A 23,585-nucleotide genomic window follows, 5' to 3' on the forward strand; every position below is an offset into this window, starting at 1 on the left:
TCTCTCTCCCCCTTCCCTCAGCTGTCTCACTCTCTCTGATTTGATGAATGTGGGACAAATTCCTCCTCTGAGGATTAATCTGTGGCCCTAGTGAATGTGTGTATGCCTGCAGGCGCACTGTTGGTGGGGGTGGGGATGGTGGGACTGAGAGGATTTCATTTATGCTGAACCAAATGCAGAAGCTTGATGGCATTAATGATTTTAGCCAGGTTGCACAGAAAGCCACACTGCGCGAAAGCATTTCCTAGGAAAGCAGCAACTGCACCTGGATTGCTAAGGGCAACAAACAATAACATACGGCATAGACACAGGAATGCAAGAGAGCTACAACTTACCTGGTTGTGAAACTGAGAGCACACAGAGAATAAGAGGTGTAGGATGGTGCTTCTTCGGAGATAATCTAGTTCTGGGTAACATATAGCACAATTACTGGCCAATGCCTTGCCTCTAGGCAGAATGTAGCCCTGCTGTCCAAATTGCAGTGTACTTTGGCCCCATATTTATTATCTCTTTCTCACCTATTTACCTTGTCTGTTCCCCTTTATTCCAGATTCACCCAATCTATTTGCCATTCTTTTGGAAGGTTTCCACTCCTCCGACCAACCTGGAGCCATGACAGTTGATAAACGAGCCCTCTTGACTTACTGTTTAAGGACCCAGTCCTGCAACCCTATTGAATCCACAGGGGCTACTCATGAATAAATAAAATCAGGTGCCAAATTGGTGGTAGCAATATAAATCATAGTAACGTAAATCTGCTCCAACATATGGAGCAGATTTAAACATCTAACCCAGCAAAATCTACCTCAGGATGATTTTAATGCCAGGGACAGCTGTCAGGCTGCCACTAGCTTTACAATGAGTAATATTTTGTCTTTTGCAATACTAGAGTAAAAGTGTCTTTCATCTTCTCCATTAGAAACTTTTTGTTAATCCAAGGATTTAGAATTTAGTCATAACAACAGTACTCTGAGCAGAAACCCGCTGTATCTGGGCTCTGCCGCAGGGAATCTTTTAAAACCAAATTTTTAAGAAGTAGGAAATCAGGGAAGGGCTGGTGGTTGTGGGATTTTTTTTTTTAAGTTTTGGGTACTTTTCTGCAGTTGTTGAATTTATAAATCCCTTTGCTAAACTTGGGATCCTACTACAAAAAATGTACTGGCTGGTGAGTATGTTACTAATCCTCTGCACAGGAGAAAATGCTTGATCTGCTTAAATGTGATCATGTTGCCTTCCACGGGCTGGCCTACAAAGAGGAAAAACAACCCAGCATAAGCTACAGTGGCATCCAAAAAAGCATGTTAAAAGATCTTTAAGGTTGCAAATCAAGAATAAAAAATTTAGGAGATGCCAGGTTTAAGGTCAGGCTCACATCATTATAACTTGGGAGGTGGTCAAGATTTTCTCCCCCATGCATCATAGCGCCCTGGGCCTGCCATTAGCTGCTTGCTTCTCCATGTGAAACCTGGGGCAGACTCCCAGGTCATGTCTTCTGCAGGCCTTTGTAGTTAAAGCTCTGCCCTGTAAGAGGACCCATGCCGGTCTCCTAATATGATCTGATGTAACCTTTCTGTGGAAGGTTATTTATGTCAAAAAAGTTATTGGGCTCTGTCCTCCCAGACTTTAACACTCCCCACCCCATTCCCCCCACGTGGAGTTCTGGCTGCAGGAATCCTTAGTTGGGATCTACATTATGTTGTATTGCTCCTGCAGGGAGAAAGGCAAAAGAGCTCTCGCTCTTCTCACACTGAACCCATTCACAGTTGTCGAGGGCTGCCAGGCCCAGCTGGGTCACAGCTGCAGCTCACTGGAGAATGCATTCCTTCTTAGAACAAAACAGGGAGGCTATTTTCCTTGCTCCCTTGGAAAGGGACTGAATGAAGTCAAGCACTGGGCAGCCACTACATAACTACTGCCTTAAGCTGTGTTTATTCAAGCCAGGCCTTGTTTTCCTGGGGTACCAAGAAAGGACCAAAGACAGAAATGAATGAGAGCACCTTCTGTTGAAGGTGACAAGAGAGTAGGATTCCCAGTCCCTTTGTTGCAGGCAGGATTATCTGGATTGCCCTGGCTGCTGCTTCTGTGTAGATTTCACATGTTTATTATTTATATCTAGAGCCTGGCATTCTGTAAAATGAAAATAACTAATTAATCAAGTCTCTTTGGCAGGCATTATAAACAAAAACATTCCAGTTTCAATCCAGGCCAGAAATGCTCTGGCATCCCCAGATGGAGCCTATTAATCAATCCTGATGACTGCCTACAAGGAGGCTCTGTGTAGACTTGGGGGAGATGAGATCGAGAATTGAAGCTTGATTCGGAAGTGGTTAGAGAGGGTTTCTTTGGATGGTGTAAATAGACCCCAGAAGACGTGCAGCGAGGTGGTTTGGGTTAATTGTCTGTGTATTTCACTGAGATATTTATAAAATCACATGTATGCAAGGATGAAGAGACAGTAACAAACGCCTACTGCAGAAGAAAAGATTACAAATGGGGGCAAGATGACATGGTTTCAACTTTTTAAATTGAGTCAATTTCACCAGCCTTTCAGCACATCTGAGCCAGAGCTCTGGGCCAATGCCTAGAACCAGGGTTCAATCGGGAATGGAAGGAGATGGGTTCTGAGCCAACATCCGGAAGAAGGGTTTTGGCCCAATGCCTGCAGCTAGATTCCTAGGTCAACTCTAGGGTTCGGGGGAATACTTGGGCCCTGGTTCAGAAAAAACACCAGGATATTGAGCAAATGCTGGAATTTCATCCTTTACTCTGGAATAGACTAACTGAAAATCAGGACCTCATTATCCTCTTTCAGATCCCTCCTTCAACCTCTTCTTTGCTGTGAGTCTACAAAAAGCTTGACAATGGTTAAGAGGCTGGTGCACTCAGACCCCTGTGGATCATACGGACCAATATTGTTCCATTGTTTCCTTGTATTTCCCCATCTGTCTGCCTCCATCCGTTGTCTCTTCTCTTACGTTCTCAAGGTGATGAACCTGAGCAGTGAATGAATAAAGAAGGCAGTGTGTTGTTTCCCCCCATGCAGTTGTTCCCTGGGTTTTCTCTGCACCTGTGACATTTTCACTACACTGGTTAGCTACCCTGTATCTTTGAACAATGGGAGTGTGCGGGGGTGAGGGAATCCCTTAAGCACCAGCATCCTCAGAGCAGGCTGACACAGGATTGGGGCATTGGTGGGTTTTGGTGGGAACCTCTGTTCAGAGATCATTGGACAGTAAGACAAGGATGCCATATGTGATGGACATGGAATTGCTAGGTATTAATCTATGAATTAGTAACCATTTATGAAGACTGTATATGACCAGGCTAGTGAGGGAAGTGATTGTATATTGGGTTATTAGAATTTCCTTTATGACTGTATTGCTTTAATTTATTAGGGGTCTGTGGAGGGAGCAATACAGCAGATCTAGGTAAGGACACCCCAGAACACAATTGAAAGACCACTGGTCAAGCTGATGACGTCAAAGAAGCCAGGGGTTGAGCAATGAGCACCCCCCAGCACATAGGAAAGTTGGCACCTGTAGCTCCCAAGTCGGTGCCTATACAAGGAGCCGCATATTAACTTCTGAAGAGCCGCATGTGGCTCCGGAGCCACAGGTTGGCCACCCCTGCTCTACCCCTTCCCCCTGTGATGGGTTGGATCACAGAAACCCCCCGGGAGCTGTCACCTGATTACCTCTGCTCCTGGTTTCCCTGCCAGCTCAGGACTCCAACACCCTGTCTTGCTGAGCCAGACACTCCCGTCTGCTCCAACAAAGACCCAGGGTCTGAATTACTTACCCCAAAACTGCAGGTTTACCTGAAAGTAGCTCACAGAAGTGTGCCTGTCTTTAACACTCAGATGCCCAACCCCAATGGGGTCTAAACTCAAATAAATCCGTTTTACCCTGTATAAAGCTTATACAGGGTAAACTCATAAATTGTTCGCCCTCCATAACACTGATAGAGAGATATGCACCGCTGTTTGCTCCCCCAGGTATTAATACCTACTCTGGGTCAATTAATAAGTAAAAAGTGATTTTATTAAATACAGAAAGTAGGATTGAAGTGGTTCCAGGTAGTAACAGAACAAAGCAAGTCACCAAGCAAAATAAAATAAAATGCGCAAATCTATGTCTAATCAAACTGAATGCAGATAATCTCATCCTCAGAGATGCTTCAATAAGTTTTTCCTCAGACTGGACACCTTCCAGGCCTGGGCATAATTTTTTCCCCTGGTACAGCTCTTGTTCCAGCTCAGGTGATAGCTAGGGGATTCTTCATAATGGCTCCTCTCCTTCCTTTGTTCTGTTCCACCCCTTTATATATCTTTTGCATAAGGTGGGAATCCTTTTGTCCCTCTCTGGGTTCCCACCCCTCCTTCTCAATGGAAAGACACCAGGTTAAAGATGGATTCCAGTTCAGGTGACAGGATCACCTGTCCCTGCAAGACCCCAAGCCTTCATTCCTCCCAGCCTGAGTCACAGGGAGGCTACCTGCAAACAAAGCCAGCCAGTCAATTGCCCTGGTTAATGGGAGTCATCAAGATTGCAAACCACCATTAATGGCCCACACTATGCATAATTACAATAGGCCCTCGGAGTTATATTTCATATTTATAGTTTCAGATACAAGAGTGTTACATTTATACAAATAGGATGATCACGCTCAGTAGATTATAAGCTTTGTAATGATACCTTACAAGAGACCTTTTGCATGAAGCATATTCCGGTTACATTATATTCACTCATTAGCATATTTTTATAAAATCATATAGGCTGTAACATCATACCCCCCTCCATCCTCCCCATCTCCTCTCCTCCTTTCCTTCTACACCTTCCCCCATCCATCCATCCCCTTCTCCTCTCCCTCTTTCCCTCTACTCCAGGGGGGGCAAACTACAGCCCGGGCTGCATCTGGCCCTTCAGACATTTTAATGCAGCCCTTGAGCTCCTGCTGGGGAGTGGGGTCCGGGGCTTGCCCTGCTCCGCGCGGCTCCCAGAAGCAGCAGCATGTCCCCCCTCCAGCTCCTAGGCATAGAGGCAGCCAGGGGGCTGCAGATGCTGCCACCACCCCAAGCACTGCCCCCGTAGCTCCCATTGGCCAGCAACCGTGGCCAATGGGAGCTGCAGGGGTAGTGCCTGCGGACAGGGCAGGGCACAGAGCCGCCTGGCTGCACCTCCGTTTAGGAGCCGGAGAGGGGACATGCTGCTGCTTCTGGGAGCTGCTCGAGGTAAGTGCCGCCTGGAGCCTGCACCCCTAACCCCCTCCCATGCCCCAACCCCCTGCCTCAGCCCTGATCCCCCTCCTACCCTCTGAACACTTCGATCCCAGCCTAGAGCACCCTCCTGCACCCCAACCCAGAACCTGTACCCCCAGCCGGAGCCCTCACCCCCTCCTGCACCCCAGCCCTGATCTCCCTCCCACCCTCTCGATCCCAGCCTGGAGCACTCTCCTGCACCTCAACCCCCTCATCCCCAGCCCCACCGCAGAGCCCACACACTGAGACGGCGCCCTCACCCCCTCCTGCACCCCAACCCCCTGCCCCAGCCCTGACTGCCCTCCCACCCTCTGAGCCCCTCAATCCCAGCCTGGGGCACCCTCCTGCATCCCAACCCTCTGTCCCAGTCCTGATCCCCCTCCCACCCTCCAAAGCCCTTGATCCCAGCCTGGGGCACCCTCCTGCACCCCAACCCCCTCATCCCCAACCCCAGAGCCTGTACCCCCAGTCAGAGCCCTCACTCCCCCTCCCGTGCCCTAGTCCCAGCCTGATCGTCCTCCCTCGAACCCCTGGTCCCACCCTCCAGAACCCCCACCCCCACCCCCACTTTCATGAGCACTCAGGGCCCACCCTACAATTTCTATGTGTCCCGCCTTGGGCCAAAAAGTTTGGCCACCCCTGATCTACTCCTCCCCCACCCTCCCCTTCTCTCAACTTCTCGCCTCCCCACCCCCCACTCTCCGCCGCCCAGCCCAGCCCGGCGGCAGCCCGTGCGCGGCGCGCTCGCTAGGTGGCGCTGTCGCGCGGCGGCCGCGGCTTCCCCTCGCGCTCAGGCCGGAACGCGAGCGCGGCGGGGCCGGTTGCCGGCCGGACGCGGAGAGACGCGGGACCCACCGGGTCGATTAGTGGCGCGAGATGGCGCGGGGAGGCGGCAAGGTAAGGGCGGCAGCGGGGGCAGGGTCCTCCCGGTCCCATAAGGCTTCGGGCTCCGCTCGGGTGAGGGCGTCTCAGGGGCTCGGGCGCCGCCGCCCGCAGCGCTTCCTCCTCGCTCCGACGGAGGGCCGGGTGGTCCCGCTGCGCTTCCCTGAGCTGGGCCCGACTCCTCTGCTGCCCGGCCGGTGAACCCCCGGGAGCCCGCCTCTGCCCGGCCGGTGACCCCTCCCGGGGAGCCCGCCTCTGCCCGGCCGGTGACCCCTTCTCCCCGGGAGACCGCCTCTGCCCGGCCGGTGACCCCTTCTCCCCCGCTCCGGGAGCCGCCTCTGCCCGGCCGGTGACCCCTTCTCCTCCCCTGGGAGCCCGCCTCTGCCCGGCCGGTGACCCCCTTCTCCCCCCCCCCGGGGAGCCCGCCTCTGCCCGGCCGGCGACCCCTTCTCCCCTCCCCTCCCCGGGAGCCGCCTCTGCCCGGCCGGCGACCCCTTCTCCCCTCCCTCCCGGGAGCCCGCCTCTGCCCGGCCGGTGACCCCCTTCCCCCCCCCCCCCGGGGAGCCCGCCTCTGCCCGGGCGGTGACCCCCTTCTCCCCCCCCCCCCGGGGAGCCCGCCTCTGCCCGGCCGGTGACCCCTTCTCTCCCCGGGAGCCCGCCTCTGCCCGGCCGGTGACCCCTTCTCCTCCCCGGGGAGCCTGCCTCTGCCCGGCCGGTGACCCCTTCTCCCTCCCGGGAGCCCGCCTCTGCCCGGCCGGTGACCCCTTCTCCTCCCCCGGGAGCCCGCCTCTGCCCGGCCGGTGACCCCTTCTCCCCGGGAGCCCGCCTCTGCCCGGCCGGTGACCCTTCTCCCGGGAGCCGCCTCTGCCCGGCCGGTGACCCCTTCTCCCGGGAGCCCGCCTCTGCCCGGCCGGTGACCCCTTCTCCTCCCGGGAGCCCGCCTCTGCCCGGCAAGCGACCCCCGCCCCCGGGAGCCCGCCACTGCCCGGCCGGTGACCCTCTCCTCCCCGGGAGCCTGCCTCTGCCCGGCCGGCGACCCCTCCTCGCCCCCGGGAGCCTGCCTCTGCCCGGCCGGGCGACCCTCCTCCCCCCGGGAGCCTGCCTCTGCCCGGCCGGTGACCCTCCTCCGTCCCCGGGAGCCCGCCTCTGCCCGGCCGGTGACCCCATCCTCTCCCGGGAGCCCGCCTCTGCCCGGCCGGTGACCCCTCCCCGGGAGCCCGCCTCTGCCCGGCCGGCGACCCTCCTCCTCGCCCTCCAGCCGGCAACCCCTTTCCCGCCCGCCTCTGCCGGGCAGCGACCCTGCCCCGGGAGCCCGTCCTCTGCCCGGCCGGTGACCCTTCCCCGGGAGCCCACCTCTGCCCGGCCGGCGACCCTCCTCCTCGCCTCCTCCTCCAGCCGGTGACCCCTTCCCCGCCCCCCCACCCCCGCGGATCCCGCCTTTGCCCGGCCAGCGACCCCTGTCCTCGCCCCCTCTCCTCCACCCCCCGGGGGTGCCGGAGTCTGCCAGTGTAAGCACTTTTCAAATGTGGCCCCGGGTTAGTGATCCATCCAATATATCAGCGCGGTAGCCGTGGCACCTTATAGACTAACAGACATACTGGAGCATGAGCTTTCGTGGGTGAATACCCAGTTCGTCAGATGCATGTAGCGGAAATTTCCCCTACATGCATCTGACAAAGTGGGTATTTACCCGCTAAAGCTCATGCTCCAGTACCTATGTTAGTCCATAAGGTGCCACAGGACTCTTAGCTGCCATCCAATATAGGAGCCTGTCTCTGACAGTGGCAGCACCAGATAGTGCAGAGGAAGAGTGCACAAAGCTTAGTAATGGACAATAAAAAAGAGACAAGGTGGGTGAGGTCATATCTTTTATTGGACCAATTTTTGTTGATGAAAGAGAGCTCTGTGCAAGCTCAAAAGCTTGTCTCTTTCACCAACAGAAGTTGGTTCAGTAAAAGAGATGACTTCACCCACCTTGTCTCTCTAATATCTTGGGACCAACCAGGTTAGAACAACACTGCAAATGACGCACACAAAAAGAGCATTAAAAGAATTGTCCTTATGCATCTCTGGCAGATTAAATTCCTTAAAGACATGCTATCAGCTTGACTTTTTTTTAAAATAAATTGTTTGAAAACATAGTTTTCACAGACATCCCCTTTTAAATAGAATGACCTGAATTTTTAAAAAAGGTCTTTGGACAAGTAGTAAAAAGGGGGAAGTTTCTTGCTGATACTTAGAGGGGTATTTGGTGTTGCTCTCAGGTCCACGCAAAAGGTGTTTAACTCTCCCCCCTCCTCCTTCTTCTGCTTTTTCTTTGTGCATGTGCCTCCTTTTCAGTTTTCTTTCTGGTTACTTGTACTGGCAAACACCCTCATGCAAGTGAGGTTCCCCTGCAGAGCACTGCACAAGAATAATCTCATGTTGGTGCATGAAGGAGAAAGTTGACTACACACAAAGTGCTGTTAAGTGCACAAATAAACTGAACAAAAAGTGTTTTTCTTTAATCTTTCACTTTCAGTAAAGTTAAATACAACTTATTACAATAGTAGGTACAAAATGTGGTTTTTCAAGTGTCATTTTATACCTTTTCCATAAAAAAGACAGCAACAGCAAAAGAACATTTCGAAACATTTCTGCTGCTTCTTTCTGCTCCACTGTCTCAGAAGCCCCAAAAAGATGAGGATAAAAACTTATTTTTGGCAAACTTAAAGTGAGATCATTTCCCAGCAATTTTTGGCAGTGTTAGATTTGTTACAATCTTCTCTCATGGAGAAAGTAGATCTAGCTAGTGACAGCTACCAGAGACTGGTGTATGAACCCAGGTAAACAGTGGTACCTGGGTATCTTTGTACTCAAGCTGTAACATAGTTTTATATTAAGTAGACATGACCAAACACGATCCATATGTTTCCTCACCCCACCACTTAACAACTGCTCCTACAAACGCCAGAAAGTGAAGTCCTGTGTTGTTCTACAGTCTAGGCTGTCTATCAGTTTAATAAATCTCTCTAAATGTATAGCGTTTGATTATTTTCTCTATTCTTATTGGCTATAATATTTCAGTGTTACTTAAAATAGTTTTGCAGTATTAACTGGAAATAGAAGCAAAAGATGAGTAATAAAACTTTTCACTTCCAGTGGAGGATCTCAAAGTGCTCTGAAAATGTTAATGAAGTTTTGCAGTATCCCTAAGAGAACCAGGAGTTAAAGTTGATGCCAAAGAATTGACTTAGCCAGGTTAACACAGCAAATCATCAGCAGGTCAGGGACTACGACCCATATCTGTTGACTCTCATCCTGTGCTTTAATACCCAGATCATCCTTCCAATTCCGTTACTTGGCCATTCATTATTATTAATCGTGTTTATTACTGTAGTGCCTACGGGTCAACCAAGAATAGGGCCCCATTCTGCTAAGCATTGTAAAAACACATCGTCCCTGGCCTGAAGAGCTTGCTCTTATGGGTTGGGTTAAGGTATGTTATGGCCAGGCATGCCGCTGCCTTACATTTGGAATAAATGTAAAGAAGCCATTGTAATTAGATGTCTGAAACAATAGCAGTAACACCCCAAAACAGAGGCACATAGAAAAGCTGAGTAAAAGCTGAATCAAAGAGGGTTCAAATGCCAGGACTAGAGCTTTAACTGGTGGAACTATTTTGGTCAGCATATGAGTATCTGTTTGAGAGAGACAGCACAGGGAAAGATACAGAGAGAAGCAGAACGAAAGCCAAGCAGGTACAGCCTGGAAGCATGGTGGATGGCTCCGGGATAAGGCTAGAGAAAAGTTTTGCATCAGAATGCTGGCTGAAAGAGTTTGATGCTATGAGCAAAGAAGCTGTTTGCTGCTTTTTGGTTCCTTCTGTGTTTGGAGAAACAGGACTTATATTATTTGTAAATAAACAAGATTGAATCAAAGGTATCTGAGTCCATCAATTTCTCCTCCCAAGTAGAACAGCATGAAGGGCCCCGAACTTAGATTAGCCGCTTGGGTCAAAAGGGATAACATTACTATCTAAATAGAGCAGGTGGACACAGGGTGGGGGGAAGTGGTATAACAGAAAAGCTGGGTAAACAGTGTGATGGCAGCAAATGTCATGTTAGGTGTACATTCAGATGAACATTCTTTTCAGAAGAAAGATGACCGACGCCAAGCTAGAAAAAGTGCTATTTTACCAGCAGCCCAACAAAACCAAACATTTTTGTTCTAGGCTGTGTAATTTTAATTATATGCTGCCCACTGGACAAGCTATTGATGAACACTTAAAAATCCTTGGTTCAGCCTGTGGCTGAAAATGAAAACTGGCCTTTTGTCACTTTCTTTGCAAATGGCACCTAAGGGCATAACAAATGGATGATTTGCCCATCTAGCTCCTTTGCTGAATTAATCTTCTGGCTTTGTTCATCCAGATGACACAATTATTTAGGTTAATCAAGACAAGTGGAGACTGAGGAACTTCAGAGGGACCTAACAAAGCTAGTTGAATGGGCAACACACTGGCAGATTAAATATTAATAGGTCCAAAGTAATATTTCTTCCAAAACTGTGAAGAATAATTTGATTTGTTCATACACATTGTTGGATTCTAAATTAACCGTGTTACCACTCAAGAAACGGACCTGGCATCATTCTGAATAGCTCAATTAAAATGGTTGTTCATTGTGCAAAGATAAATCAGAAGCGCTAACAAGATGAGAAAACCCTTGTGCTTTTGAAAATAGGACCTAGGCCTCCCAAGTCACATAGGTACTTTTGAAAATTTTACTGAGTATTTTTTAAAAATTTACTCAACATTATTAAAAACAGCTTTCATAAGGGATAATAAACGCATGCTTCATGGTAAGCCAGTTGATAATTAACAAAGAATCCTGTGGCACCTTATAGACTAACAGACGTTTTGCAGCATGAGCTTTCGTGGGTGAATACCCACTTGGTTGGATGCATCCGACGAAGTGGGTATTCACCCATGAAAGCTCATGCTGCAAAACGTCTGTTAGTCTATAAGGTGCCACAGGATTCTTTGCTGCTTTTACAGATCCAGACTAACACGGCTACCCCTCTGACAGTTGATAATTGACAGGGTTAGGAAGAAACTTCTCCTATGGGCAGATTATTCTATTACAGTCTGCTTCGGGATTCCTTATACGTTCTGCTGAAGCATCTGGTACTGACCACTCCTTGAGGGTTTGTCTACAGGAACATTTAGTTTGTGGCAAGCCTGGGTATGAATCTACCCCACCTCAACATGAGTCAACAATGCGATGCTGTTGCAAAAAAGTAAATTCAATTTTGGGTTGCATTAACCAGAGATATAGCATGCAAGTCATGGGAGGTGATAGTACCACTCTACTCAGCACTAGTTAGGCCTCAGCTGGAGTACTGTGTCCAATTTTGGTAACTGCTGTATGGAAAGGATATAGAGAAACTGGAAAGGATCCAGAACCGAGCGACAAAGATGATCACAGGGATGGAATGCAAGCCATAGGAGCAACAGTGGAAAGAACTGGGTATGTTTAGCTTGGGAAAGGGGAGATTAAGGGGGGACATGATAGTGGTCTTCAAATACTTGAAATGCTGCCATAAGAAAGATGGGAAAGAATTGTTCTCTCTTGCCACAGAGAGCAGTACAAGAGGCAATGGGATCAAACTACAGCATAGCAGATTTAGATTAAATCTCAGGAAAAACTTCCTAACTGTAAGAACAGTAGGACAATAGAACAAACTGCCTAGGGAAGTAATAAAATCTTCACTGGAGGTTTGCAAAAAGAGGCTGGATAGCCATCTGTCTTGGATGATTTAGAGGCAACAAATCCTAGGTCTTCATAGATTCATAGATTCTAGGACTGGAAGGGACCTCAAGAGGTCATCAAGTCCAGTCCCCTGCCCTCATGGCAGGACCAAATACCGTGTAGACCATCCTGGATAGACATTTATCTAACCTACTCTTAAATATCTCTAGAGATGGAGATTGCTCAACCTCCCTGGGCAATTTATTCCAGAGTTTAACCACCCTGACAGTTAGGAACTTTTTCCTAATGTCCAACCTAAACCTCCCTTGCTGCAGTTTAAGCCCATTGCTTCTTGTTCTGTCCTTAGAGGCTAAGGTGAACAAGTTTTCTCCCTCCTCCTTGTGACACCCTTTTAGATACCTGAAAACTGCTATCATGTCCCGTCTCAGTCTTCTCTTTTCCCAACTAAACAAACCCAGTTCTTTCAGCCTTCCTTCATAGGTCATGTTCTCAAGATCTTTAATCATTCTTGTTGCTCTTCTCTGGACCCTCTCCAATTTCTCCACATCTTTCTTGAAATGCGGTGCCCAGAACTGGACACAATACTCCAGTTGAGGCCTAACCAGCACAGAGTAGAGCAGAAGAATGACTTCTCGTGTCTTGCTCACAACACACCTGTTAATGCATCCCAGAATCATGTTTGCCTTTTTTGCAACAGCATCACACTGTTGACTCATATTTAGCTTGTGGTCCACTATAACCCCTAGATCCCTTTCTGCCGTACTCCTTCCTAGACAGTCTCTTCCCATTCTGTATGTGTGACACTGATTGTTCCTTCCTAAGTGGAGCACTTTGCATTTGTCTTTGTTAAACTTCATCCTGTTTACCTCAGACCATTTCTCCAATTTGTCCAGATCATTTTGAATTATGACCCTGTCCTCCAAAGCAGTTGCAATCCCTCCCAGTTTGGTATCATCTGCAAACTTAATAAGCATACTTTCTATGCCAATATCTAAGTCGTTGATGAAGATATTGAACAGAGCTGGTCCCAAAACATACCCCTGCGGAACTCCATTTGTTATACCTTTCCAGCAGGTTTGGGAACCATTAATAACTACTCTGTGAGTACGGTTATCCAGCCAGTTATGCACCCACCTTATAGTAGCCCCACCTAAGTTGTATTTGCCTAGTTTATTGATAATATCACGCGAGACTGTATCAAATGCCTTACTAAAGTCTAGGTATACCACATCCACCACTTCTCCCTTATCCACAAGACTCGTTATCCTATCAAAGAAAGCTATCAGATTTGTTTGACACGATTTGTTCTTTACAAATCCATGCTGGCTATTCCCTGTCACCTTACCACCTTCCAAGTGTTTGCAGATGATTTCCTTAATTACTTGCTCCATTATCTTCCCTGGCACAGAAGTTAAACTAACTGGTCTGTAGTTTCCTGGGTTGTTTTTATTTCCCTTTTTATAGATGGGCACTAGATTTGCTCTTTTCCAGTCTTCTGGAATCTCTCCTGTCTCTCATGATTTCCCAAAGATAATAGCTAGAAGCTCAGATACCTCCTCTATTAGCTCCTTGAGTATTCTAGGATGCATTTCATCAGGCCCTGGTGACTTGCAGGCATCTAACTTTTCTAAGTGATTTTTAACTTGTTCTTTTTTATTTTTATCTTCTAAACCTCTACCCCCTTCCCATTAGCATTCACTATGTTAGGCATTCCTTCAGACTTCTCCGTGAAGACTGAAACAAAGAAGTCATTAAGCATCTCTGCCATTTCGAAGTTTCCTGTTACTGTTTCTCCCTCCTCACTGAGCAGTGGGCTTGCCCTGTCCTTGGTCTTCTTCTTGCTGCTAATGTATTGATAAAAAGTCGTCTTGTTTCCCTTTATTCCTGTAGCTAGTTTGAGCTCATTTTGTGCCTTTGTCTTTCAAATCTTGCCCCTGCATTCCTGTGTTGTTTGCCTATATTCAGCCTTTGTAATCTGTCCTAGTTTCCATTTTTTATATGACTCCTTTTTATTTTTTAGATCATGCAAGATCTCATGGTTAAACCAAGGTGGTCTTTTGCCACATTTTCTATCTTTCCTACCCAGCAGAATAGCTTCCTTTTGGGCCCTTAATAGTGTCCCTTTGAAAAACTGCCAACTCTCCTCAGTTGTTTTTCCCCTCAGTCTTGAGTCCCATGGGACCTTACCTATCATCTCTCTGAGCTTACCAAAATCCACATTCCTGAAATCCATTGTCTCTATTTTGCTCTATTTCCCTTCTACCCTTCCTTAGAATTGTGAACTCTATGATTTCATGATCACTTTCACCCAAGCTGCCTTCTACTTTCAAATTCTCAACGAGTTCCTCCCTATTTGTTAAAATCAAGTCTAGAACAGCTTCCCCCGGTAGCTTTTTCAACCTTCTGAAATAAAAAGTTGTCTGCAATGCAGCCCAAGAACTTATTGGATGGTCTGTGCCCCGCTGTGTTATTTTCCCAACATATATCTGGATAGTTGAAGTCCCCCATCACCACCAAATCTTGGGCTTTGGATGACTTTGTTAGTTGTTTAAAAAAAGCCTCTTCCACCTGGTTAGGTGGCCTGTAGTAGACTCCTAGCATGACATCACCCTTGTTTTTTACCCCTTTTAGCCTAACCCAGAGACTCTCAACATTTCCGTCTCCTATGTCCATCTCCACCTCAGTCCAAGTGTGTACATTTTTAATATATAAGGCAACACCTCCTCCCTTTTTCCCCGTCTATCCTTCCTGAGCAAGTTGTACCCATCCACACCAGCATTCCAATCGTGTATTATCCCACCAAGTTTCGGTGATGCCAACAATGGCATCTTGGCAGGGAGTTAGACTAAATGACCTTGTGGTTCCTTCTAACCCTGTGGTTCTATGATTTACACTAGGCTGCTGAGGACGAACTGTCTGTGGATCCTGCTGACATGTGTTAACAATTTGTTAATGTACTTTGATCTAGTCCCATTTGAAAGAGGATAGATCAAAGCACATTACCCAAGTGTTAATGCGTGTCAACAGGGCCCACATACAGTTAGTTGGTGCAGGCTAGATTCAAACCCCAGCTTGTCCCAAACTAAAAGTTCATGTAGATAAGCCCTGAGACATAATACTGGACTAAATGGTCCACTAGTCTGATCCAGTATGGGAAGTCCTATATTCTTATCCTCTGTACATAAATGTCAAATTAGGAGTTAAAACAACAATAGGGATTAGTAAAGTGAAATGTAAGTTCTATGTTGATCAAGGCGAGAATTAACTCCTTTAAATGATTTCACTTAAGCATGCCCCATCACATTCTAATTCAATTTGGTTCTTTCTTCCAGGCAGCCATAGTGCTGTGTATGGATGTAGGCTTTGCAATGAGCAATTCTGCTCCTGGAGAGGAGTCTCCGTTTGAACAAGCCAAGAAGATGATGACGATGTTTGTGCAGCGACAGGTACGTGTGATTTCCGTTTGAGTATGATACACTTAAAAGGTTAGAAATGAAAGAAGGAAAACAGTGAGGCTTGCTAGACTCTTTTCTTCATTCTTTTTATTTGATTATATTGTGTTTAGCTGGGAAAGTAGTTAGAATTATTCTAATTGACTGTTATATGTGACAGGTTTCAGGGGGGTAGCTGTGTTAGTCTGTATCAGTAAAAACAACGAGGAGTCCTTGTGGCACCTTAGAGACTAACAAATTTATTTGGGCATAAGCTTTCGTGGCATAACCCACTTCATGAGATGCATGGAGTGGAAAATGCAGTAAGCAGGAATAAATATACAGAACATGAAAAGATGGGAGTTGCCTTACGAAGTGGGGGGTCAGTGCTAACGAGGCCAATTCAATGAGGGTGAATGTGGCCCATTGACAAGAAGGGGTAAATATCAACACAGGGAAAATTACTTTTTGTAGTGCTAACGAGGCCAATTCTATCAAAGTGGATGTGGCCCATTCTCAGCAGATGACAAGAAAGTGTGAGTATCAACGGAGGGAAAATTATTTGTTGTAGTGACCCAGCCACTCCCAGTCTTTATTTAGGCCTAATTTGATGGTGTCAAGTTTGCTAATTAATTCCAGTTCTGCAGTTTCTCCTTGAAGTCTGTTTTTAAGTTTTTTTGTTGAAGAATGGTGACTTTTAAGTCTGTTATTGAGTGTCCAGGGAGATTGAAGTGCTCTCCTACTGGCTTTTGAATGTTACAATTCTTGATGTCTGATCTGTGTCCATTTATTCTTTTGCACAGAGACTGTCCTGTTTGGCCAATGTACATGGCAGGGGGGCATTGCTGACACATGATGGCATATATAAAATTGGTAGATGTGCAGGTGAACGAGCCCTTGATGGTGTGGCTGATGTGGTTGGATCCTATAATGGTATCCCTTGAATAGATACGCGGACTGAGTTGGCAACGGGGCTTATTGCAGGGGTTGGTTCCTGGGTTAGTGTTTCTGTTGTGTGGTGTGTAGTTGCTGGTGAGTATTTGCTTCAGGTTCGGGGGCTGTCTGTAAGTGAGGACTGGCTTGTCTCCCAAGGTCTGTGAGAGTGAGGGATCATCCTTGGGGATAGGTTTTAGATCCTGGATGATGTACTGGAGAAGTTTTAGTTGGGGGCTGTAGGTGACGGCTAGTGGCATTCTGTTACTTTTTTTGTTGAGCCTGTCCTGTAGTAGGTGACTTCTGGGTGACCCAAGTGCTAACCCTATTCAATAACAGAATAGCTGTTTTTACTGTTATATGCGAGAGCAACACTGGCCTTTCTCCCAGCAGATTTTTGTGGACGACAAGTGCACCTAGTTTGATCGCTCCCCTTTTTTAAGCTAGAAGAGGCTTTCCTGGGGAAAAGTGCTGTCTTATAAAATGTTTCAGCATTGTTAAAATTTAGCATCATGCAGAATTACTCTAGGAACTGAGTGATCTGATTTTACTCATTTCCCCCATATGTTGATCAGTAATACTCATAGCAGCCTGCTAGTTGAATTTAATTCTAAGTTAATGAGCTCTACGTTTGCATATGTTTTGGAAGGGCTGTATATGTGGTAGCATGGAGTCTGCTGTAATTGATACCTAGTTGCAAAATTTGTATAATATGCTTTCTATTTAACATATGTATGTACAACATAGTGTATATTTTTGTAACTTTTTTGTACCTTCTCCATCTCCAGGTGTTTGCTGAGAGCAAAGATGAAGTCTCTGTAGTTTTGTTTGGCACAGATGGCACGGAGAATACCCTTGCCAGTGGTGATCAGTATCAGAACATTACTGTACAAAGACACCTGATGCTACCGGATTTTGATTTGCTGGAGGACATACAAAACGCGATTCAACCAGGCTCTGAACAAGCAGACTGTATCCTCTTTGGCTGTACAAAATCTCTGAACTAGATAAAGTAGCATGGAGGACTGGGAGCTTATGTTGTGAAATTGTCCCAGAAGTGTTGTTGATGTCATAACTACTATTAAACATGTGTTGTTCTTTTGAATTTAGGAGTTGACAGTTTGCACAAGAGCCAGTTTTCCAGATTAACCAATTTTCAAAGTTCTTTATAAGATGTTAGGTGGAGTCTTGGCCCCAGTGAATTGTTTCTAGTATAAAGTACTGAGTTAATTAAGCGTTGAGCGCTTCTGGTATCTTCTTCTCCATGAGATGGAGAGAGAAAAAAATACAGCAAAGAGATAATGTCAGATTAGGCTCAAAATATGTTTGTTTGTTTTTAAAGGGACTTACAAAGCCTAATGCAAAATAGGTTTTCATCAAATTAAACCTATGAAAATGTAAAAAAAAAATAAATTAACCCTCCCACCAAGGGAAGCCCAACACAGCTGCATGTGCTTAGGCATTTCAGATTGATCAGTCCTCATTTTGCTGTGAAATGCATACATTAAGAAAAGTCACTTTTGTTAGTAACATAGGTGAGAGTTTTTGAAAGTGTTCCTCTAAACATTTCATTTGAAAATTTTTCCCATTTCTCTCTGTTCTCCTTCTCCACCCAAAAAATAATTTTTCATTTGTAGTCAGGTTGGCAGAGCAGCGCCAGAGGAGCCTGCAGCCAGTCAACTGTATGTTGCCACAAACTGAGTCATATTCTCGGTTTGATGGGTATGGAGGTATGTACATGGATGCGATCTATCAAGGGACTTAGGTGCGTAAGTCCTGTTTTTAGGCACCATTGCGATTCACAAAACTCCAGTTCAGCTGCCACCTAACCTGGAGATGCCTTAACTCACTTGGCACCTAATTTTTTCCCTCTGGGTGTGTACACTGCAGCCTCACTCTAGGTGCCTGGTCACCTATCTCCCACCTGAGCATGCACACTGCTGCCTTGCAATTGGTCATCTGGACACCTATCTCCCATATAAGCCCCAGAGTAATTCACAGACTGGGAAATAAAGGCGTCTGGCTCCCTAAGTTGCATGTGGGGGCATGATCCAGTAGGTGGCCTCTAAGCATGGCTGCTAGATCCAGGTCCCTCAGGTTAGTTCACACACAACAGCTGGGGATGGAAGGAGAGGGCTCTCGTGACCTTTAGCCCAGTGGATAGGGTACTCACCCAGGATGTTAGAGACTCCCATTTAAATCCTCTGTCCTCCTGAGAGAGAAAAGGGATTTGAACAAGGATCTGCCCCCTGTCAGGCTTACACTAGGCTATGGAATATTCTGATATGGGTCTCCATTAGTCTCTCCAGTTGAAGTTGTTCCACTTTTATTAAACAATTGAATAATTAAATATTAATTGAACCAGTGAAAAAGTTAGAGTAACTCTATAGCCTAGTGGTTAAGGCCCTCACCTGAGAGTTAGCTGATCCCTCAGGAGGAGGTGGGACTTGAACCGGGGGTCTCCCACACCCTGAGTAAGTCTCCTATTTCTTAGGCTAAAAGTTATAAGGGCGGTCCGCCACCCCAACCCACCGGGCTGTTTTGTTTCAGGCCCCCACACAAACCTAGGTGACCTATGCCTGCCTTCCTCGGGTCATGGATTGCTAGCAGTGCTAGGCGACTTCTTGCAGCCTGGACGTAGGAGCCTATCTCTGAGAGAGGGGTGGGACTTAATACCCCCCCTCTGGTTCGCATCTCTCACTGGCTAGCTAAGGCGGTTCCCTGTCTAGTGTGCTGGCTTTGTTGTTTGCAGCCTAAGGTGCCTATCTCTCTCCATTTGTTGTCTGGGTAGCTAACAACAAAGGCTACTCAGGCTTTGTGAATGGCAGTGTTGTGCCTGTGATTTTCTAGGTGCCTAAAAGGTGCCATGATGCTCAGTATTGCAGTGCCTTGGTCCCTCGGATCCCTGAGCACAGAGATAAGAGCACGTCCTCAATGAAATTACTTGAGAAAAGAAATGTATCAAGAGATGTAAGAAATAAATGTTTATTAAGAAAAGGGGAATTATAGTGAAAAATGATGTCATGTTTTGAAACTACATGTAGTTTTCATTCATGGATACCAAATAAAGAGATGATGATAATACAAAAAGTCTAGGTGATAAATGTTTTCATTGGGCTCGATCCGGTTCCTATCATACCTTTGCTCTTGACTTCAATAGCAGGATTGGTCCAAGGTAACAGTCTTCCCTTTAAAAGTGCAGGGAAAAGACAGGGTTGTAGGAAAGGCAATAGATAGTTTTAATAGGTGCCAGTTTGGTCCTCATACACTAAAATGCTTTAACTGTCTCTGCAACCGCTAAAATAAAGATAAAAACATGTATCTTTGTGACACAGTCTTGTTCTAAATGTCTTTTGTCTTTAACTCACTTAGTCCTGGATGCACTTGTCGTGTGCATGGACTTGCTTCAAAAGGAAACAATGTAAGTACTGCAACCTGGGGACATGCATAAGAATTCTGAAATGGAGTTTTGAGAGCTGAGCTGACTCCACTTGAATGCTGCAAGGTTGTGTGACTAGGGAAGATGCTGCTTTTTAAAAAATCACCACAATGAAAAGCTATTCCTAAAAAACCCACTAGAGAGACCCAACCTCCCCAAGCAATTTAAGTCAGTTGAATAAGAGTTTGCCCACTTAGGGAAGTTATACTGGTATAAACTAAGGTGTGAATCTAAACTAATATAATTATACCAATCTAACTCTTTGTGTCGACACTCATATTCTGGTTATGAGAAAGCCTTTTGTTGCTTGGGTGGGGTTTAAGATAACTGAATAAAGCCACTCTTATTCTGGCATAAGAGTGTCTACGTGGGTGTTTATACCAGAATTACTATACTGGTTAACTATTCCAGTATAACTAGTAAAACTTTCTTGCATAAGCAAACCTTAAATAGGTTTTACAATGTGCTCTTCAGGTCAATAAATTTGGACTTGTGTGGACTAATGCGGGAAGTAAACCCTTGAGAATACCTTGTATCCAGCTGCCTTGGGATGAAATCCATATACGTAATTGGAGCATCCGAGCTAATCTTCACTGTCAGGAAGGAGCTTAAGTATACAGAAGTAGCCTCTAAGGGTATCTCTAAACTGCTGGGAGCATGCCTCCCAGCACAGGTGGACAGACATGCGCTAGCTCTGATCGAGCTAGTGTGCTAAAAACAGAAATGTGGCTGTGACAGCAGCTTGGACCCAGGAGGTTGGGTAAAATACATTCTGGCAGCTAGCCTGAGCCAGCTCCCCTGCTGCCTGGGCCCCAGTACTGTGCACTAGCTGGAGGAGTATGTCTACGTGTGCTGGGAATTACACCTCCCAGCTTGCAGTGTAGACAAACCCTAGAGACCTGCCTATATAAAGAGAAATGCTTCTTTCAATTGCGTGAGCTTAACAGGACTGGAAAAAAACCCTTAACATCCAGGTAAACACAGTTTAACACCTTTATAATGATGGTCTTGCAGCCTGGGAGGAAGTAGCCAGCACCTTTAGTAAACACCAAGGAGCAGATCTTCAGTGGTATAGACTGGCATAGCTCCATTGACGTCAGCATAGTTAAACTAATTTATGTCAGCTGAGGAGCAGGCTTTCCATTCACGTGGTGGGGGAAAAAAAATCAGAAAAAGGACACAGACTTCCTCTGAATAATAATAAGAAAGAACAAACCATGCTGATTGGATTTATTCTTGTTGTACTTAAGGGCAGCATATCTTGATGTTTACAGACTTCTGTTACAAGAAGTTCTAAACTTTATTAGAGATACAGTTTGACATTTTTTAAAATAAGTGTTCAGCAAATGATGCAACAGGATTTTTTCATTTCAACAAATCTTCTGTTTTTATTGTTTAAGAGGAAAGAAATATGAGAAACGACACATTGAGGTGTTTACAGACCTTAGCAGTCCCTTCAGTGAGGATCAGCTGGAAATCATCATCGCTAACTTGAAGAAAACAGGAATCTCACTGCAATTTTTGTAAGTGTGGAAATAGTGCTAAAGCATCTTCACAGCTCTGTGCCATTTTCCTTACATAATTACAGCCATCCAAAATTGTCTGCTGTTGTGGTAAGTGCTGTGGTGTGGTGTAAAGGGGCCGCTCCCTGTAATATTATTATTATTTGAATTACTGTAGTGCCTAGGAATCACGGAGCAGGACCTCGTTGTGCTAGGCGCTGTAGAAATTCAGAAATAAAAAGATGGCCCCTTCCCCAAAGAGCTGTCAATCTCAGTATAAAACAAGAGACAATAGAGACAGACAGACAAACGGGGGAATACAAGGAAACAATAAGACAGTATTGGTCAGTATGATAGGCAGTGGTCTCAGCACGCTGGCAGCCTAACTATTCTCAGTTTTTTTTGTAGACATCACAGAAAAGGAGGATAATGAGGTAACTTTGTGGATTTTTATGGGGAGCTTCTCCTAAGCACGAGGGGCAGCATGGAAGAAAGCACAAAAGTGCCTGTTTGAAAATTAAACAAGTAGGAAATTTAACAGTAGAAAATATACAGGTATTGTCAGGGAGATGGAATAGATCACCTCACAGGTCTTTTTCTAGTCGGGCTTCTGTTATTCTTAGTAGTAGTCTGGTTAGTCTGGATCAAAAAAAAAAAAAAAGCTGTGCTGTGGCCTTAAGAACTAACACAGGCGTTGGCAGCATTGTGTTTATACCCACCCACTTTGATCTGAAAGAAGTTCAGTTCAGCTCAGCTCATGCTGCAGCTGAGCGTCTGTCTGGGCCCACCAAATTCTTTGTTGTTATTCTTAGATAACTTAATGACATTATTTGGGGTACAGCAAAATATCATTTCATCTAGAGATGCCAGTTAAACTCTAACCCAGACTTGTAACATATGGGAGAATGTCAGTTTTATTCATGAATTCACCAGCTATTACAGGCTATTAAAATCTCATACAGAATAACAGTTATTACAGGAATGACTAATAGCACAGCTATAATTAAGGGATTGGGAGGGTATTCTTTGCTGGGGTTTAGAACTGACATTTAAAGGGCATCAGACTGAAGAAAGAATCAATCCAGATCAATTTTGTCTCTTTTTTTTTTTTTTTAGTCATCCAAAATGATTTAGTTGTTTTAGTTAAGTAGCAAAATAAATTAACTGTTTTTAATTGTCTTCTTAGCTTGCCGTTTCCAGTGGATGATGAAGAGGGAAGTGGGGATACAGGTGATGGTCGACATTCTGATATGTACAGAAACTCTTTTCCAAGGAAGGGCTTAACCGAACAGCAGAAAGAAGGCATCTGTATGGTGAGAAAATTGATGTTTGCTTTAGAGGAAGAAGGAGGCCTGGATGAAATTTACACTTTCAGGTAAACTTGAATACTCCCCTTTCAGATGCTGGAAGTTTAGTTTCTAATTTCATCCACAAAAAGCTTTAATGAATGAAGTGGCATTTTATAGTTGTGTAACTTATCATACATTTCAGTCCTTTAAATCAACTTCTGTGGCTTTGATTCGAAGAACAGATAAGAGACTTATAAGATACAATGGAAAGTGAATTTTCCTTCGTATGGTACTCTGTCTTTATAGAACGTATCCCTTATTCCTCCTCTGTCTTGTGTTCCTCAGAATGTTTTAAGGAGGATGATCCTCTAAATGAGGCTTCAAAAACATATTGAATATAAGGTATTTAGAAGATGAATGCTATTTTAGAATGTGTGTGCAGTGCATGTAAAGCATTTGCACATAATGGTAGCCCTGGTTTCCTGGTCTCAGATTGGTTGCAGATCGACTAGTTTATCAAACTCCCCCAGACAGATTGTGACTGATGGTTGCTTCTTGAAGCCCATGGCTTATTAGCGAACTGGTGTGCCATTGTGTCTAACAGTAGACTGTTTCAGTAGAATTGCTAATGCAAGGATAGAAAGATTGTTTTACATTTTGATGTCTCCACAGTGAAACAATAAAAATGTGTGTGTATCTTAGAAACACTGCAGTTGTTGCTATGCCTGAGACTTCTCCCCGACAGGTGCTTTAGACTGGTAGCTTCCTCCCCTCATCCTGCCCAACTTATCATTTGGTCCCTCTCCTTTTGTAGCCATTATATATTTTTCCTCATGGTTGGTTAGAGTATGTTATATGAGAAGGGAAATTTAGACCTTTTATTTGTGAGGAAATATATCACCACTGCTACATATTTATTTTCTATTTGCCTACAAAGCAGCCTGAGATTTTTCCATGGCAATAAAAACAGGCTTTGTTGCTGCACCCCAAAGCCAAACAAAACAATATATTTTTGATCATGATTATCCTTTCGGATAATCCATGTGCATGAAACTATCAGGTGTTCTAAGTTTCCCTTGCCTCAAAGCCTCCCCCAGCT

The 23,585-nt window shown here is 45.7% G+C and overlaps 1 protein-coding gene across 2 annotated transcripts in view; it reads left to right on the top strand.

Annotated features, from left to right (window-relative positions):
* The first annotated feature begins 6,021 nt into the window (after positions 1-6,021).
* The window catches only part of XRCC5 (X-ray repair cross complementing 5), an 84,488-nt gene continuing 66,924 nt past the window's right edge, over positions 6,022-23,585 (top strand). Inside the window, exons 1-7 of one of the 2 annotated variants that reach the window (XM_039495163.1) lie at positions 6,066-6,154; positions 9,281-9,403; positions 15,225-15,338; positions 17,045-17,228; positions 19,629-19,677; positions 21,096-21,218; positions 22,384-22,572. In XM_039495163.1, coding sequence (XP_039351097.1) covers positions 15,243-15,338; positions 17,045-17,228; positions 19,629-19,677; positions 21,096-21,218; positions 22,384-22,572 — 641 coding nt within the window. In that variant the 5' untranslated portion in view covers positions 6,066-6,154; positions 9,281-9,403; positions 15,225-15,242. Of the gene's footprint in view, positions 6,155-9,280; positions 9,404-15,224; positions 15,339-17,044; positions 17,229-19,628; positions 19,678-21,095; positions 21,219-22,383; positions 22,573-23,585 lie in introns of both variants that reach the window. The other variant, XM_039495162.1, reaches the window with a different exon arrangement.

The sequence above is a fragment of the Mauremys reevesii genome, linkage group 11 (assembly GCF_016161935.1).
Source record: "Mauremys reevesii isolate NIE-2019 linkage group 11, ASM1616193v1, whole genome shotgun sequence".
Classification (NCBI taxonomy): domain Eukaryota; kingdom Metazoa; phylum Chordata; order Testudines; family Geoemydidae; genus Mauremys; species Mauremys reevesii.